This window comes from Salvia splendens, chromosome 1, assembly GCF_004379255.2.
Source record: "Salvia splendens isolate huo1 chromosome 1, SspV2, whole genome shotgun sequence".
Classification (NCBI taxonomy): domain Eukaryota; kingdom Viridiplantae; phylum Streptophyta; class Magnoliopsida; order Lamiales; family Lamiaceae; genus Salvia; species Salvia splendens.
The window spans coordinates 31629440-31647322 of NC_056032.1; the positions used below are offsets into that span (position 1 = coordinate 31629440).

Below are 17883 nucleotides of genomic sequence, written 5' to 3' on the forward strand. Positions count from 1 at the left end.
GATAAGATATATATATTATCTAAAGGTAATAACTCGTGCGCGAAGCGTGATAACAAAGGGAAAGCAGTAGTCGAAATCTAAACGGTCGAGGTGGGCTTCTTTTCTACCCTACATTTTTGTGGGTTTTCTTTTACTAAAATCTTTTACGTATGACTGTGGAGCTATAAGGGTGGTTTAAAGCGATTATCATGCCGTGATTTGTTTTAACGTGCCTATCTGATGTGGCTGTTGCCACTATTATATAAATCGAATTCGGGTCCTCGTAGGGCCGCAAACCCTACTTGGATTAGTGTACACCTATGGTAGACTGTGTGCTAGCGTACGGGCTGATCGGTCTAGTGACCTGGTTTGCGGCCGCATTCCTTGTCATGTATTGGCATATATGGCTGATGACGATGGGGAAAAATGACTGCGCAGTCGCTATTTTGAACAATGGAAAATATTTTGGTGCCTCGGGCCTTTATAAAGCTCAAACCCCGATAGTTACCTACGTATGGCATGATAATATGTACTCTTATTTAAAATGTTTTCGGCATGAGCCACTGAGTATTTTCAAAAGTACTCAGCCCTGCATATGTTTTCTCTATGTGCAGGTTGAGCAGCGACGAGCGGTTGGTGGTGTTGAGCAGGAATTAATAATAAACTATGGTCATTTTGAAACTCCGAGTGTCGTCGTGTCTTCACACATGACGTCACTCTTCTCTTGGATGCTTCCGCTGTGATGTTTTCTTTACATATACTTTTTATTTAAATTCAAAAACTGTTTCATTTGGTATATTTGCAAACTCGTTACTTATTTTGAATAATTGCTAAACCCTTAGTCATTTACTTGTTGAACATAAATACTTTTGGTTGTTTTATTTATTAAACTTAAATTCTTGGTCAAACTCTTGTTGAAAACCCTAGTCTTCTATGCCTTTCCATTAAGCCCCTTTAAGTCGCGATAGCCCGCTTTTATTAACCCTAGGGGCGGTCGTGACAATTAACCCTTCTTTGATTGTTATCTTAATTCTTGTCTTTGATTAAAATTTTTATGTAATAGTTTGAGGTGTTTAGTGTGAAAGTTGATGTAATTTGAGTTTTGAGAGTGCTGTTGTTATATAGAGGGATGTGCTACTATTGAAATCTGATGATTTTGAGCTTACTTATCTAAACTTTTAACCCACCTTCACCTAAAGTTTCACTACAACCAAAATGCGAAATGACATTTTGATTTGAGCACTAATTTTATTAATTGCATATTTTCGGATTTCTCCTTTTTTTTTGTTCTGTCCTTGTCTTTTCCTATTTTTAATTTATGTTTAATTTATCTTAATTCATTGCTCTTCAAAATTAACTTAGTTTAGGATTTCTATTCCAAATTCACACGGTGTGTTTCGTGTGGCGCCGTGTATTTCTGCAAATGTAGTACCTTTTGTACTATTTTGTAGGAATATAAGTTGAAGTTAAAAAGTTAGAACATAATACTCCCTCCGTCGGCCATTAGGAGTCTCATTTCTTGGCAGCATGATAGACCCTTGAGAATCTATCGTTGAAATAAGAGAGCACACGAAAGTTATTTGCAAACGGAAAAAGGATAAACCCTAGTTGAGGTTCTAGGGTGCGTTTTCACGCCAAGAAGAATGAGAATAAATTTATGTTTATTTCTCAATGAATAAAAATACGATAGAATTCTATTATATAGAATCCTAAACCCTAACACATACTTGTTAATCAAGAAAGATAATTAAAATAAAAGATTACAAAAGATATGGAAAATAACTAAAAATAACTAACTAAAATAAAAGATACTCTTTATCAAATAAACTCATGAAAGATATATTGGAGATGATCTTCGGCGATATTTGCTAAATCGAAGACTCTATCACGACACGAGTTTTAAGAAATGTTAAAAAAAGTGGTTGGAAAAAAGTTAATGGAATGAAGGTCTCAATTGTATATATTAGTTTTAAATGAAATGTGAGTTAAATGAGTTAGTGGAATGTGGGACCCTATTACCATTTATGGTAAAAGTGAACCGGGACTCTTATTTACAGACGGACTAAAATGACAAAATAAGACTCCTATTCGCGGACGGACGGAATACTTGGAAAATATTCCTACGCAAGCACCGCCAGTAAAGTAAAAAAAAGTACTATTACCTGTAAACTAACATGTATCACGTTTATTCTTTACCTAAAAATCTTCCTGAAGTTCCAAATAACTTCAAAGTGACTTCATTCTTTGAGAATAAATTGAATAAAATATCTCCCTTTATCGGCATATGATAATTTTATATATAATCAAGTTTATTTCTATAATAAATATTATTAAAATAATTAATTTAGAAGTGAACACCAACACGACAAAACAGGACACTAAATATCTTTGAATAAATACATGGATGCAAAATCTTTTTTAGTTACGTGTATTAAACACCTTTTACTAGTAGTAATTGAGGTAATCCAAAATGTTACTACAATAGAAACCCCAAAAATAAGGGAAGGGATATCTAAAGTGGGACAACTTTGAAGAACGTTGGCTTATATATAAGTTACTAGGGGGAGACCATAAGCTGTCAAACTATATAACAATAGGTGTTTGCTCTGTTTCATTGGCCATTATCTGTTGCAGTCCAGAAATAATGTCAGGATGCATTCATACCATCACTAACTTCAGTTAAGAATCACCTTTCACCTCTTATATATTCTTTATTCTTATATTTATGTTTTTGTGTTGATAATTTTAATACACATAATTGAAAGTTACTAATTATTAGTACTATAAATTAATACTATTATTTCAACGTGACCCTATGTATATATATGTGTTGATGAGCTAGCAAATTTGGGTTTCATGCAGTAAAGAGTGTTATGATTTTATGGCCGAAGTTTCCAGATGCTTTGGTGCATCGTATATTTTTTGTGATGCAAGCCTACTTAACAAATGGATGGAGGCTAAGCTTCACTCATGCTGGTGCAATCATGAATTTTTGGGAGGGAATGAGCCTCATTTTGCCAATATTTCTCCAATTCATGGCTGATACATTTCTCGGAAATCTGGTTGTGGCTTCGGTTTCTACTTTATTCTCTTTCACGGTGAGTTTGCGTTCATCATTAATCATGTCTACCGTATGCATTTGCATCAGGGATCCTTCGATTTCCATTATTATTTGTGATTAAAAGTCATGATTGATTTTGCTCTTGTTCAGTTGCATTTTTTCGCAAAAGCTTTGCTCATGACAATATATTTTGGACTGTCTTCATAATGTTAAGATTAGATTGTATCTCATAATTAACCATCTTTCACCTTCGCTACTACAACTAATTTAATCCTAGACATATCATATTATGGCTTATTCCATATTGTACCTCATTATTATCTTGATTACCGAATAAAACGCCACATACAGATACCATTTCCTTTTCAGTTAATATTATAATACATGCAATCCGGTCCGACCAAGCCTAGGGGCGGGCTAAATCCGACCCAGACCGTACAACCAAAAAATAATTCCAAAATTTGTAATAAAGCTAAGTTGCTCCCTAATATCATTGAACTTTCAAAAAGTTGGGTGTTTTCCACAAATTGTCAACTTAACAAATAATATAACGAACTTACCAGAGTTTTTTATTTCCCACCGGCAAAAAAATTCCGACAATTAATATTATGATATAGATTTTTTTTCATAATTTCTCGACAACAACTTCGAGAGCTTCAAGTTTTTCAATCTTTGAGGATAGTTTTTCTTGAAGCACACCATCCAAAAATGTTCTTCATTAATATAGTCGGAATTTTTTAGCTAGTGAGAAATAACAAACTAGGGTAAAGTTCGTGATAATATTTGTCAAGTTGAAAGTTCGTGAGAAAAACCCAACTTTTTAAAAGTTTCATAATATAAGGAGCCAATAACCCCTATAAATATCATGGAGAGGATTGTGAATTTGAGTAAAACAATACTCTATTTGTATCATAAAAATAACACATCTTGAAATGGCACGAGTTTCAGTAGTTTAAACTTTTTCTTATTTAGAATTAGTTTAATTTTTATGGAACGTAAACGGAATCCTAGTCATTACGACAGCAGGTTCCTAAATCCCGAAAATTTTATTTACAACTTATGTCATTACGTCATTGCAGGGAATCGGAATGGTTGCTCTCTCGGTGCCTAGAATCCTGGACAATCACGGGGGGAGGTGCCCAAGTTTGGAGGCGGAGTCGTGCGTGAACCATACACAAGTAGCTCTCTTCTTCACGGGAATGGTGCTAATCGCTATTGGAAGAGCCGGCATTAGTTTCTCCTTAGATGCCTTACACGACGAACAGAATGCAGATTCTAATTGCTGCAAGACATGCTTTACGACATGCTTGAACTGTGCGGTCCGGACTGATAAGTATTGCATACACTTAGTTGGATCGCTTCTCATCTTTATATGTATCAGAAAATGGAAACTTCTGTTTGGGATCCCAGCAGTTTACAGTGCCTATATGGGCATTTCGTTTCTTTGTGGAACTTGTTGCTATATACGTTCTAAACCCAAGGGAAGTCCGATAGCCACAGCTTGTAGAGTTATATATGCAGCCGCTACTTCCAACAATAAATCTCAGCAAAGGCCCGACGGTCGCAAGCCTTCCTTTGCAATTGGTCGTTTTCCAAGGTAATCATTGGTTACATTTTTTTACTATTTTACGCGACTGTTCAGTTTGTTACACAAAATATATAGTCTTGGAATTATTTTAGTTGAATTAATTATCATATGATTACACAAGTCGAAACAGTGTGTTTTTTATTGTTTGTGCGAGTGTTTCAGGTGTTTGAATCGGGTTTTGGCGACAGAAGGCGAAAGTGCTGATAATGTGAGGAGGTTTGAGCAACAGAGAGTCGAAACAGCAGGATTCATTGTCCGAATGGTTCCTATATCGATGACATTCCTGGTGTGTGGGATGGTATCATCGATTGGAAACACGTACTTTGTGGAGCAAGCCAACCACATGAACCGTAAGGTGGGGAGTTGGAACGTTCCGCTCCTAGCCCTGCAACTGCCTGTGATATTTTTCAAGTTTTTCCACGACATGTGGCTCTCCTTGTTTTTCAAATGCAGTAAAAATAAGCTTTCCTTTGCGATTACTGGGATCGCATCAGCCATGTTTTACTCGGTCGTATGCTGCATAACTGCTGCAGGTAGTAGTAGAACAAAAAAAATAAATTTAATGTTAATTTTAGCTCATCTAACTAATTTTTTTGTTGGCAAAAGGAATGGAGATGAAGAGGCTGAAGGTGATCAGAAAGTATGGTCTGTTGGACAAGCCAGATGATGAAGTGATACCGATGCATGCAGCGTGGCTGCTGTTGCAGTTCTTCCTCCTCGCAGGGCTGGATTCGTTTCTTCGAACAAGCATCCTTGAATTTTACAAAGGTTGTGCTCCCGAACACTTGCAAATAAGACTACGCGATGAAAATGGAAATGACGGGAGGGCTTTGGGGAGGTACTTAGATGTTGCGGTTGATTTTGTGAGCGGGCTGGGATTCTTGTGGAGTGTGCTTTCAGTTTATATCGTCGGAAAATTAAGTAATTGGTTTAAGTATACATTGAACCGGAGTCGCCTGGACCGGTACTATTGGTTGTTGGCGGGTTTGAGTGCTGTGAATCTGCTTGTGTTCACTGTGGTTGCTTCGGTGTACAAGCGTAAGGAGAATACTAATAGAAATAGAGGATAGATTACTAATGTTAAAATGTGATGGATTCGATTCTTTATTTCTTCCCAGTCTTGTATTAATCAGTTGAACCTATGATTGATGAGTTTGTCATAACAATAATTTGGATTGCTAAAATTCCAGTACTTTTTATGTTTTTTTGCTTCATTTATATTTTCTGATACTTTTGTGCTTTAGTTTGTATTTTTGTGCTTCAATATACATTTGACAAAAACTTTGAAGGTGCGCACATTATTAGATAACATAGATATACTCTCTATACACTAGCTTTTAACTACACATATTATATCATATACTGTTACTGCACCTCGAAATAAATGTCATATAAAAACTCATTTCATGGCACTTCTATTTGTGACAATTTTAAAATGCAAACAATCCTTAACAAATAAAAGGAAATTAGAAACGTACACACACCGCATTTCACACGCACACGCACAACCCTCCGCCGACGTCATATCGCCTCCGGTGACCGGTGTCTTCCACCGAACAACGTGGAAGCCCTTCTTTCTCTCCTATTTTTCAACACCTCTATCCCCCTCCATACCCACACATACATTCATCTGCAACTGCTATCCGGCCGATTCTGCCGCCACCGTCGCTGGACTCCGGCATCTCTTGGATAGTCTTGTCTATCCTCTATGTAATTAACCTTCCATACCTCTTATTCATCCAATTTCCGATTCAAATTGAATTTAGGGTTTGTGTTCAATTTCTCCCCCAATTTGAATTTAAGTAAAATTAGTTGGAAATCCCACATGTGTTCCTTGATTTTATGAGTGAAGCAACAGTTGTGAAGAAATGTTTGTGTTTGTGCAGTCGTGCTTTAAAAGTTCTTGGTGCTACTGCTTTTTGATTTTTTCAAATTTGGAGTTGTTTCTCACCGTTACTGTGGAATCATGTATGTGTTTGGAGCAGCAGCAAATGAGTGAGCAACGTAAGCCGCGACCTCCTCAGGCGTCGCCGTCGTCTTGATCGGCGGGTGAAGGTCTCCATTAAAATGGCCATTTTTTGCATCAATGATTCTCTAATCTTCCAATTCTTTTTGATATTCCTCCTCATCATCAAGTAAATCATCCTCTTCAAGTTCTTCCGCCGACATAGAGTGGTCGGAGACGCTCGAAATCGTCTCGTCGGCGAACTCCGAAATCAGTCATTTTAAGTTTCTGTCCGTCGGAATCCTTTTTTCGGTCGTCTTCTTCCTTCGTTTTCCGGCGGTTTCAGCCGCCGATCGTCGTGTCTAGGTTTGTAGTCGAGTCGTTTGAGTCTGCAGGTTCGTCTCTGTGTGGTTCTTCCGTTTTTTGGCGAGTTTGGGTGGTCGTCGGCAGCTTCTGCCCGCCGGAAGCTATGGCAGACCGACCACCTCGTGAGGGTCTGAAGGGTGAAGATGATGCAGATATGGAGATGTGAGAGGAGGTTCCGAAGTTAGATGAAGATTCCAGCGATCTTCCGTCAGCTCCCCCGGCGCAGGGAGATGAGGGGCTGGACTCAAAAGAGAAACCCGTAACTTTTGACGACGGAAGGATTCACTCGCTGTCACCGCCGGCAACACAGGTTCAGGCAGCAGACTCAACTCCACGACGATCCGCTAGGATTGCACAAAGGGTGGCGGCGTATGAGGCTAACACGTCCTCTAATTAAATTCGGTCTAGGTTGGAAATCTAGACTTCCAGCCGATTTCGAGCATCTCCGACCACTCTATGTCGGCGGAAGAACTTGAAGAGGATGATTTACTTGATGATGAGGAGGAATATCAAAAAGAATTGGAAGATCAGAGAATCATTGATGCAAAGAATGACCATTTTAATGGAGACCACCCGCCGATCAAGACGACGGTGACGCCTGAGGAGGTCGCGGCGTACGTTGCTCACTCATTTGCTGCTGCAACCATGTCTCTTGACAGGCTAGTTGGTCAGGGGAAGGGTCAGATTCACGAGAAACTAGGAATGGGAGGTGGTGCATCATTCATTGATGGAGGATGCAGCGCCGTTTCTGAGGTGGTTGAACAGCCTCCTATCGAAAATTGTAGACCCGGCGTGATCTCCATGCATGCCTCCATGCCTCTTTGCATGGGAATGGACAAGAATTAAATGCAAAGGCTGCACATCCTTTGAGAAGGCGGCTGTCAGATGTGCATGATGGAGAGTGCGACGCAAATCTCGACCTCGTCGAGACTCGATCCCTGGTGGAGCAGAACACCATCTTGGATCATCAAAACGGGCCTCAGCTTTTGGGCTCCGTCTCACATTCGTCGGGCCAGGTTAGTTCGCCTTCTGGGCTTCCCTTAAATCATTAATTTTCGGCCCATACCCACAATACCCCTCAGCCCAATCCCCTTCCTTTTTACTTCCACCTCTCCAAATCTCCCAGCAGCCCAACCTTCCACATCCTCCAGCAGCCCATTCCCTCACCATCTCCAGCCCAATCTGATATCCACCCATCCCAAAAAATGCAGCAACACTCCACTTTCTTATCACCTAAAAACCCAGCCATCTGTAACGTAAATCCAGCCTCTGCCCCAAAAAACAAAAATTCTAAACCAAGCCAAGGAACAAAAAATCAGCCTGCTTTGATTATGGATGGAAGAGAGCTCGCGGCTTCCCTCTTTGCCTAGAGTTCCCAGCCTCAAACACGACCTTGCAAGATACCAAATGCCCCACCGGATACCGCCAGCCTGCAACCTTCCCAATTTGCCCAGAAAACTAAAATGCAACGCCATTTCACACCTGTTTTCGATGATGAAAATTTGTTGGAGTTTCCCCCTCTTGAACACACCGGCCTTATTCACACGGGGATCACCGGAGGCAACACGATGCAAAGTAGTTCAGCGGCTACCCGTGCAAGTTGATAGAGCCACAATCACTAGATCTCGTGTTTCATTTGCTCGCATTTGTGTCGAGGTCGATTTGTCACGTCCCATTCTTGAATGCTAAGCATATTTTCATTCAATTGTCTGATATGCGTGATTATGTTAAGTTGCTTAATGGTCCTAATAATTCACCTATCTGGTATGTCGAGCACCATCCGATGCGTGTGTTTAAATGGACTCCAGATTTTGATCCTTTCATTGAAATCCTCATTGTTGCTATTTGGTGTAACATACTTGCGTTGCATGTGCACTTATTTGAAGAGTCGTCTCTAATTGCTATTGGTGAGATGCTCGGTAAACCCGTGCAAGTTGATAGAGCCACAATCACTAGATCTCGTGTTTCATTTGCTCGCATTTGTGTCGAGGTCGATTTGTCACGTCCCATTCTTAAGGAGATAGATGTCAACATTGCGGGGAAACATGTGACTTTGAAGGTGAAGTGGGACAAGATCCCCTTATATTGCTCCGAATGTAAACACATAGGTCATTCGACGACGACTTGCTACGCAACTGGGAGGCGGTCTATGCTCCCAAGAGGGACCACTCCCAAGGGCCGACCCCACAGAACCGGCCTCCTCCCAAGAGAGAGGTAGATTCTCATCCGGCTGGCCCTAGTAGACAGCCCCAGGTCCCAAGGAAGCAGCCTTTCGCTAGGCAGCCTACAGAGAGGCCACCCCCCGTGGTTGGACAGCCACTGAGTCAGGAGAGGCGCAACCAGGGCTTGGTGATCAGAGAGCCGACCCCTGGCCCCATCTTACACCCTGGGTCTTCTTCATCAGCCGCAGAGAGTTCACAGGCTGCAAGGGACGATGGCTTCGTCGTGCCTAAGAGGAAAAAGAACACTAAGAGCGCAGCAAGGCGAAGGAGCGAGAGAGGCGCCTAGAGAAAAGACATGGGAAAGCCACCTCAGCGAGGACAGTGTCAGAGGGAGAGGGACAGCATGGAATGGAAGCAGATGAGTCCTCGACAGGGATTGAGCGGGGATCTAGATCCAGTTCGCCTTCTATTACACGCGGCTTCGGTTATGGCCCTCTAGCGATGGTTTTGCATGGCGACAACATGTTCGGGGCCTTGGAGGACTTTCCCTCGGATGAGGATGAGGTGGATAGTGATGCCCACCAGGAGGCTATGGTTGTGGATGCACCGATTAGGAGGATTCGATTCACAGAGCCAGTGTTGCAGTACATTGGATACACTTCCCCTCCCGCAGAGGGTACATCGAAGAAGGCGAGGCTTACGGCCTCGGGAGACTGCTGAGCCTCTCATGTCTTCCCACTTCATGATCTGGAATGCCCAGGGGATAGCCAACGCTACTACCCAAGGCACTTTCAAAAATATGGTAGATATGTACAGTGTCTTGTTTGCCGCGGTGCTTGAGCCACAGACAGATCCCCAGCCTTCTTTCTTTAGTAGGCGGATTGGGTTGCAGTTTAGGTGTTCGAACATAAACGGCAAGATTTTGATCCTCTCTCATAGGGACTGGCAGGTAGAGGTCATTGACGACTCTGAGCAGGTCCTTCACGTCCGAGTTACTGCTGCGACTTTCCCTTTCTCAATCTATCTCTCCGTAGTGTACGCTAAGTGCTCGAGGGAGGGGAGATACGATCTGTGGAATAAGCTTAGGGACATCTCTCTAGCTACTGACAGGGCACCCTGGCTTGTTGGAGGTGACTTCAACATCTTCTTGCTTGAGGAGGAGAGACGGGGTAGCGTCACAGATAGGCACGGAGAGATGATGGACTTTGCCGACGCCATAGCAGACTGCCAGCTCCTTGACCCAGGTTTTGATGGCCCACCGTTCACCTGGACGAGGAGTGGGCTCTGGGAGAGATTGGATAGAGTTCTACATGGGGAGCACTGGACGACCGCCTTTACGGCTACTAGGGTGACTCATTTGCCTAGGATCTCTTCAGATCATGCCCCTTTGCTTGTGCGGTGTCAACTCACTACTCAGATTCCGAGGCCTTCGTTTAGGTTTCAGAACATGTGGGTTCGGCATCACACTTTCAGGGATGAGATTGCCAGAGTGTGGACGGCGGAGACTGGCTTCTTCGGCATGCTTAATCTTCAGTACAAACTCAGCAGAGTTAAGGGTTTTTTCAAGGAATGGAACAGGGAGGTCTTTGGGAACATCTTTGACAAGCTGAGGGAGGCAGAGGAGGCAGTTGCTGCTGTGCAGGTGGCTTACGACGGGGACCCGACAGGAGCCCACATGAGTGAGCTTAGCCGATGCACCGCTCGCTATGTACTCCGCACGAGGATGGAGGAGGATTTCTGGAAGCAGAAGGCTGCCATTCGGTGGGCGGCAGAAGGCGAAAGGAATTCCAAATTCTTCCACGGGTGGGTGCGACAGAAGCGGGTAAAGTCCCGGATTCACGCCATTCAGGAAAGAGGACATACTCTCACATCAGAGGAGGACATCCGACAGTCGGCGGTTGGCTTCTTCCAGCAGCTGCTCACGACAGATGTTGAGCACTTAGAGCAGCCGAACCTTGATCTCTTGTGCAGTCTCCCAGAGTCTGTGGACCGCGAGGGCCTCTGTGCAGTCCCCGGCTCAGATGAGGTGAGAGCGGCAGTCTTTGGCATCAGTGGAGACGGCGCCTCGGGTCCGGATGGTTTCTCGTCCCTGTTTTTCCAGCAGTGCTGGGACATTGTTGGAGCAGAGGTGGTGGCAGCAGTTGAGGACTTATTCCTAGGAGTCCTTATGCCCCGCAGCTTCACAGCCACGACCACCATACTCTTGCCGAAGAAGGCAAGCCCGATGACCTAGGTGGAGTACAGGCCGATTAGCCTTTGCAATGTGACCAACAAGATCATCACCAAGATCTTGACATCGCGTTTGGCTCCACTGCTACCTCTGGTACTGGCGCCGAACCAGAGTGGTTTTGTCAAGGGTCGATTGCTTAGTGATAATGTGCTCCTGGCCCAGGAATTGATTCACGACATCAGCAGGTCGCTCATTCAGAAGGCAAACTCGCCTAATCTGGCCCTCAAGCTAGATATGGCAAAGGCCTATGATCGAGTGCAGTGGCATTTTCTCCTCGTGGTGCTTGAGAGGATGGGATTCCCGCCGGGGTGGGTGAGTATGGTCAGCCGATGCATCTCTTCTTGTTGGTTTTATGTGCGTGTGAACAGAGCTACGGCAGGTTTCTTCCATTCCACGAGGGGACTTCGCCAGGGAGATCCGTTATCACCCTCGTTGTTCGTGCTGGCAGCGGACTACCTTTCGAGGAGCTTGGACAGGCTCGTGGACACACATCCTGACATGGCATATAGATGTGCTAGGCGCGCCCCGGTCATATCCCATCTGTCTTATGCCGATGACATTGTCATTTTCATCAGGGTGCACAGACAGTCCATGGAGAGGCTGGTCCAGAGTCTGGAGCACTATTCCGCCGTCTCGGGTCAGATGGTGAATAAGGGAAAGAGTCACTTCTATCTCTTTGAGAAGTTTGACTCTTGGGCGACAGGGGTGGCACGGATGAGTGGTTTCCACCAGGGATTTCTCCCCTTTACCTACCTTGGAGTGCCTATCTATAAGTGGGGCTGAAAGCCGAGTACCTGTTAGATATCCGACAGAAGATGGTGGACCGGATTCACAGCTGGTCGCATAGACATCTTTCTCTTGGAGGTCGCCTTGCTCTGATCAAGAGCACCCTTGTCACTATCCCTCTTCACATCTTCCAGGTCCTGAAGCCGTATGAGTATTGGATGAAGGATTTGGAGCAGATTTTGGTTAGGTTTTTTTGGGGCACGGTTGGGGAGCAGAGGAAGATTCATTGGGTTAGCTGGAAGAAGAAGATTTGCTTGCCGTTGGATGAGGAAGGCCTCGGCATCTGTCATTTTCATGAGCTCGTCAAAGCTTTCAGCATCAAGCTCTGGTGGAGATTTCTCGCACAAGATTATTTATGGGCGCAAATACTGTTTCCATGTTGGTCGTGCTTTGATTTCTCGTTACTCTCTGCATGATAGTTCTATTTGGCGTCGCCTTACTCGTATTAGGGGTGAGGTGCATGGTTTCATTAGATGGTCCCCAGGCGAAGGGCGGATTAGTTTCTGGGATGACGTGTGGGTCGGGGATCGCCCCCTTAGGATCTATTGTCCACCCGGGATTGACCTTCCTGCCGCTGAGGTTTCTAGGTTCTGGCATGATCATACTTGGCATTTTGAAAAATTGCATGATTATTTGGCTTTGTATGGTGTGCCTTTGTATGTGTTGGATCTTATCAGGGCTGTTCCGATTGATGTGGGCAAGCGGGATGTGATGCGATGGAGCCTCACTGGCGATGGCGAGTTCTCGACGGCCTCAGCTTGGGAGCTCATCCGGACACGGTCCCCTAGACATTTCAGACTTCGCATGGTATGGAATGCTGGGCTGACCCCGACTATCTCCGTCTTCATCTGGCGCCTCCTCCTCCAGAGGGTCCCTGTTGAGTGTTATGTTCAGACCCGTGGTATCTCTCTTGCTTCCAAGTGTCTGTGTTGTGTCTCTTCTTTTTCAGTCGAGTCTTTTCAGCATTTGTTTGTGTCGAGTCCTCAGGCGAGATCGGTTTGGGATTTCTTCGATGGCTGGTTCCTTACATTAGTACACACATTCACACGTGCACTGATATTGCACATAGATTAGGTTTTTGGTGGAGGTCCTCTCACAGGGCCACTGCCTTGCACATCAGCTTCATTATTCCTTGTTTAGTATACTGGTTTATTTGGACGGAGAGGAATAGCTGCAAGCATAGCGGCATTTCTTTTCGTTCTTCCCATGTTATTTGACAGGTTATTCGGCATCTGCGGATCTTGGTGGCGGCGGGTGTGCTCCTACCCCCTCATTGGCGCGGTTGCACTCTAGCTGTTGACTTCATGCCTTCGGTTCCTCCTCGCCGGCGAGTTCTGAGGCCCTTGAGTGTGCTTTGGCATCCACCCGACGATCCTTGGGTGAAGTTGAACACCGATGGGGCCTTTATCACCTCGACGGGACAAGCTAGCCGTGGGAGTGGCTCGTGGTTCAGACGGTTCTCTCTTGGTGGCCTTTTGCACGCCCCCCGTAGCTGCGTCGGCCTTTGAGGCGGAGCTTTTAGCTCTTCTTCACGGGTTGACAATGGCTATGGAGTTCTCATCGCAGGTTTGGGTCGAGATGGATGCAGCAGCAGTGGTCGCGGTGCTCACTTCAGGACGCGGGGGAGCAGCGGATGTGAGACATCACATGGCTCGCATTCGCACTTTGCTCTCACAGTTGCAGGTTAGGTTCTCTCACATCTTTAGAGAGGGCAACCGACCAGCCGATTTTCTGGCAGGTAGGGGGTACAGACCCCTGCCATCACTTTCTATGATGCGGATTCAGTGCCTCGGTATTTGAAGTCGCTTGTGAGGATGGACCAGTTGGGCTATCCGAACTTTATATTCAGATATCGAGATGGATGAGTACTACACTTGGCTCGTGGTTTTGATTTATGGTTTTTATTTTTCCTTTGGAGTTGGCCAATCCTTGGTCATCATCCTTGTATTTATTTACTTATTATGTTAGTTTTCTCGTTAGTTAGATGGTTAGTACCCGGGCTGTGGGGATACCATTGTAGCTTTGTTAGCTCTTGTGTTTTGTATCTCCTGTGCGGACCGAGTCACTTTTAGACTTGGTTGATGTATGTTTCTTTCGTGATTTTTGATATAGACAGGTTGGGGGTCTGCCTTAACCCCCCACCGTGATGGTGTTTGAGGAAAAAAAAAGTAGGTTGTATTTTCTTTGTTTTCGTTTGCAGGATATGAAACACATGAGAGCATGCTATGATGGATTACTTTCTGCTGCAGCAAATAATGCTTATGGTACTAAATTTTCTTATGTTGTTTGCTAGCTAATTCACATTCTCTTTTGGGATCGGAAAAGCTGGATTTTTTTATAGGTAGTGGTTTATCGTACTCTGGATTATCTTGCTTGGTAGTTTTTCATGTTTTGGTTTTGAATTCTTAAAGCTATATTTTTATATGTTTGCTTGCTAGTTAATTCACATTTTTTTAAACACGCATGGATGCATTTAGAGGTAGAAGTGAACTGATTGAACTGATACAACCATATGAACATATGATGGAATCTTTTGGACATGACCGAACAGGTCAACTACACAACTCAAAAGTCGGCAAGATAAATGTATGCCCAATTATCATAGATAACTCACGAATACATTAACGTATTTCCTTGTGCACCATTGACTTGCAAATGTCTCTATTGGGTGGATTTTGCCTGCACCTTGATGGGTGACAGGTTTATAATGCAATAACTGCACATAACTTAAGTACATATTAGTAAATACATTCTTTATTTCCTTCTTACAAAACTATCCATTCAGTTTCATTTTAACTAAACTTATTATGTATGCATAGAAATTAAACTATTTGCTGTTAGATTTCATAATGTAAAATGATTAAAAGTTCAAAGAACAAGAATTAAGGGTCCAATTGAAGATTGCAGATTTGCAGCAATGATGAAAGATTTATCGTACTCTGAATTATCTTGCTTGGTAATTTTCATATTTTGGTTTTGAGTACTTATGTTTGTTTGCTAGTTAGTTAACATTTTCTTAAACACGTATGGATGCATTTGGAACTTCTCTTTGGTGATTATCTTAATAGATTCTTCATGCCGCCAATATATTCGCTGCAGGAAACAACTACTAAAAGATTGTACTAGACCTTTTCTAATTTGTTTAGTGCAAAATACGCAGGCAGCCACCCTTCCCATATAATGTTGGCTCAAAAATTCCAATTAATGCTCATGTTTGTTCTTCTTTTAAATATGCAGAAGCTCCTAGATGAAATAATGGAGCATACACACAAAGTTGTGGGCAAAGTCATGAAAAATTGAGGTAGTACAATTGCATTATTCTTGTTTTAACTTGGTGATAAAATGGTTACATATTTTCAACTTCGCCGAGTGATAATCTGCCACTGTCATGATTCCTGCCAAAATTGAGGTAGTATAATTGCATTATTCTTGGAATTGTTGGGTACACACTATTTAGATCTACAGAATCTGCAAATTAGTGTTCGTGAGCAGATTTAGTTGAAGGATCAATCAAAAAGGAGATGGCAGGCTGTTAGGATCAAAATCCATTTGAGGAAGAAGAAGTTAATCCATTTGCTGTAAGTGTTTCCTCTTCATCTGGTATCAATCGTTCAATGTTTGGTGGAATTAGAGTTTTTTTTGCTTTTAATTGTTTGGGGTTTTAGTTCTGTGTACTCTTGAAATGAAGAATTTGAATTTGAATTTGAATTTAAAGATGGAGGTTTTTGAGGATGATCTGACTTAGGATGACTATGTTGCCTAACTAGTAATTTGTTTCAAACTAGTTACACTACGTGCGGTATTATTTTTTAGTATTGAATTTGTTATGCATTGCACATACTAAATCTGATATTATTTCAAAATTATCTTTTTCTTCCCTTTGCCTTCCTCCACTTTATTTCTTTTTTTTTTCTTCGTTAGTTTGAATTTATGATTTTAATGTTGCTTCTTTCTTTACAAAAATAATCCAAAATGTTCAATATTGTGCTAGATTAATTATCAATTCGACAATTCCTGATGAACAATACTGATAATTAACATTAAAATCATAAATTCAATATTGATTAAAAAATAATCCAAAATGTTTTGAGCTAGATTAATTATCAAAGCCAACAATTCCTGATAATTAACATTAAAATTTAAAAAAAAACATTAAAATCATAAAGTCAATATTGGTTACAAAAATATACTCCTCCGCCTCAAGAAGCAGCGCTCCTCCACGTTGTCGTCGTCTTCCTCTTCATCATCGTCGAACGAGGAGGAGAGGAAGAAAGGAGGTAATAATAAGTGAAGAGGACGAGATCGGTGAATATAAGGATTAGGCCGATGATCAACGTCCCAATCTGCACCGCGGCGAGGACAGGAGGGAAGTTATTGATTACTCCTACATTACATTACATGAGAGTTTTTTTTTTCTTTTTGTATTTTTTCATGTATTGATTTTTTATTTTACAGTTCTATTTAGATTATTGTTAAATTAATCTGGTGAACAGTTGATGTAGAGTGGTGCTTTGATGTTTAGTAATTCTGTAACATTGTTAATTAATTACTTAATTAGATGAGGTTATTATCTTTTTTATATGGGAAACATGATCCACTTATTGTGGAACTCTACTCTTAATTTTTTTTGAGATATTGATTATTTTTTGCTGCCACCATGTTTACAATTCTAGTTATTATTATCCTATGTTTCAAATAGTAGTAAACAAAATTTAAAAATCTCGATGCTATGTTCGGACTTCCGATCAAAATGACATACATTTAATGCGGTGTACTAATTAGGCCTCATTTACAAAAGGACCTTAGTTCAGGGACTATGGGTGATATTTTTTAAATTCACGTACTACTGGTAAAATAAACCCTTAGTTCAGGAACTGTGTTTGTAGTTAACTCTTTCTTTAATAATTCAATAGGCACAAAATTCAGTATTATTTGCAATTTATTGTTTTTATAATCATGTAAAGCACCTTCCGAGCATCCCTCTTCTTTGGGATGGGTTTCTCCGGGGCAGCCCCCAGAGAGATGGATGCCGGGGAAATTCGACATTGCCGGCCACAGCCACCAGCTCTTCCACGTTATCGCGCAGGACTTGTGTATCTCAGGTGGAGAGACCTGACGAAATTAAGCTCCAATTGTTAGACTAAGTTTAGGTGGTAAATATGTCAATTAGTAATTTTAGGTGGTAAATACTGCACGTTAGTATTAATATATTCACTTCGTGAACTAGTACTACTAACTTATTTTACTTCGAAATTGATGTAATCTTCTTGTTTTCACCGGAATCGTTTTATTTTAAGGCCAAACTCATATAGTTAAATTTTTTTTACCTTTGAGAAAAAGATGGAACTAATAATCGGCTTTTATGTTCAAGAAAATATAATACATGCTAAATTTATTCTAAAAGGAAAAAAAATTGTAATGGCTTGGGTCAATTTCAAGTATTTAAGTATTTTTTCACTTTCCTGCTATCATAAATTCATAATGTTATTTATAAGCATATAGTAAATCACAAATATAAAATAGTTGGTAGATAGAGGCGTGTGTGTTAGTAGCACCAAACAATAATTATATATTCATATGATTCGTCGAAAACAAAATCATGAATATAATAAATTCAGAAAAAAACAATATTATGCCTTTGTTCTCGTTGAGAGTTGAACTCAAGACCTCCCGCTTACTAAACGGGTGCTCTAACCAACTGAGCTACGAGAGCTTCCTATCATGTTTGCTTCGAGTTTCACAATTCATCTCTTCTACAATACGTAC

General features: G+C 42.0%; 1 protein-coding gene and 1 non-coding gene across 2 annotated transcripts; one reads left to right on the forward strand and one right to left on the reverse strand.

Moving 5' to 3' along the window:
* Positions 1-2573: 2573 nt before the first annotated feature.
* Positions 2574-5827, forward strand: LOC121802956 (protein NRT1/ PTR FAMILY 5.5-like). Its single transcript, XM_042202656.1, has 5 exons — positions 2574-2657; positions 2842-3077; positions 4120-4637; positions 4791-5161; positions 5235-5827. The coding sequence occupies exons 1-5, from the start codon at positions 2624-2626 to the stop codon at positions 5696-5698; spliced, it is 1623 nt and encodes a 540-aa protein (XP_042058590.1). The 5' UTR covers positions 2574-2623; the 3' UTR covers positions 5699-5827.
* An 11929-nt stretch (positions 5828-17756) lies between these two features.
* Positions 17757-17830, reverse strand: TRNAT-AGU. The gene has a single exon. It is a non-coding gene; the product is annotated as a tRNA-Thr (tRNA).
* Between the last annotated feature and the right edge of the window lie 53 nt (positions 17831-17883).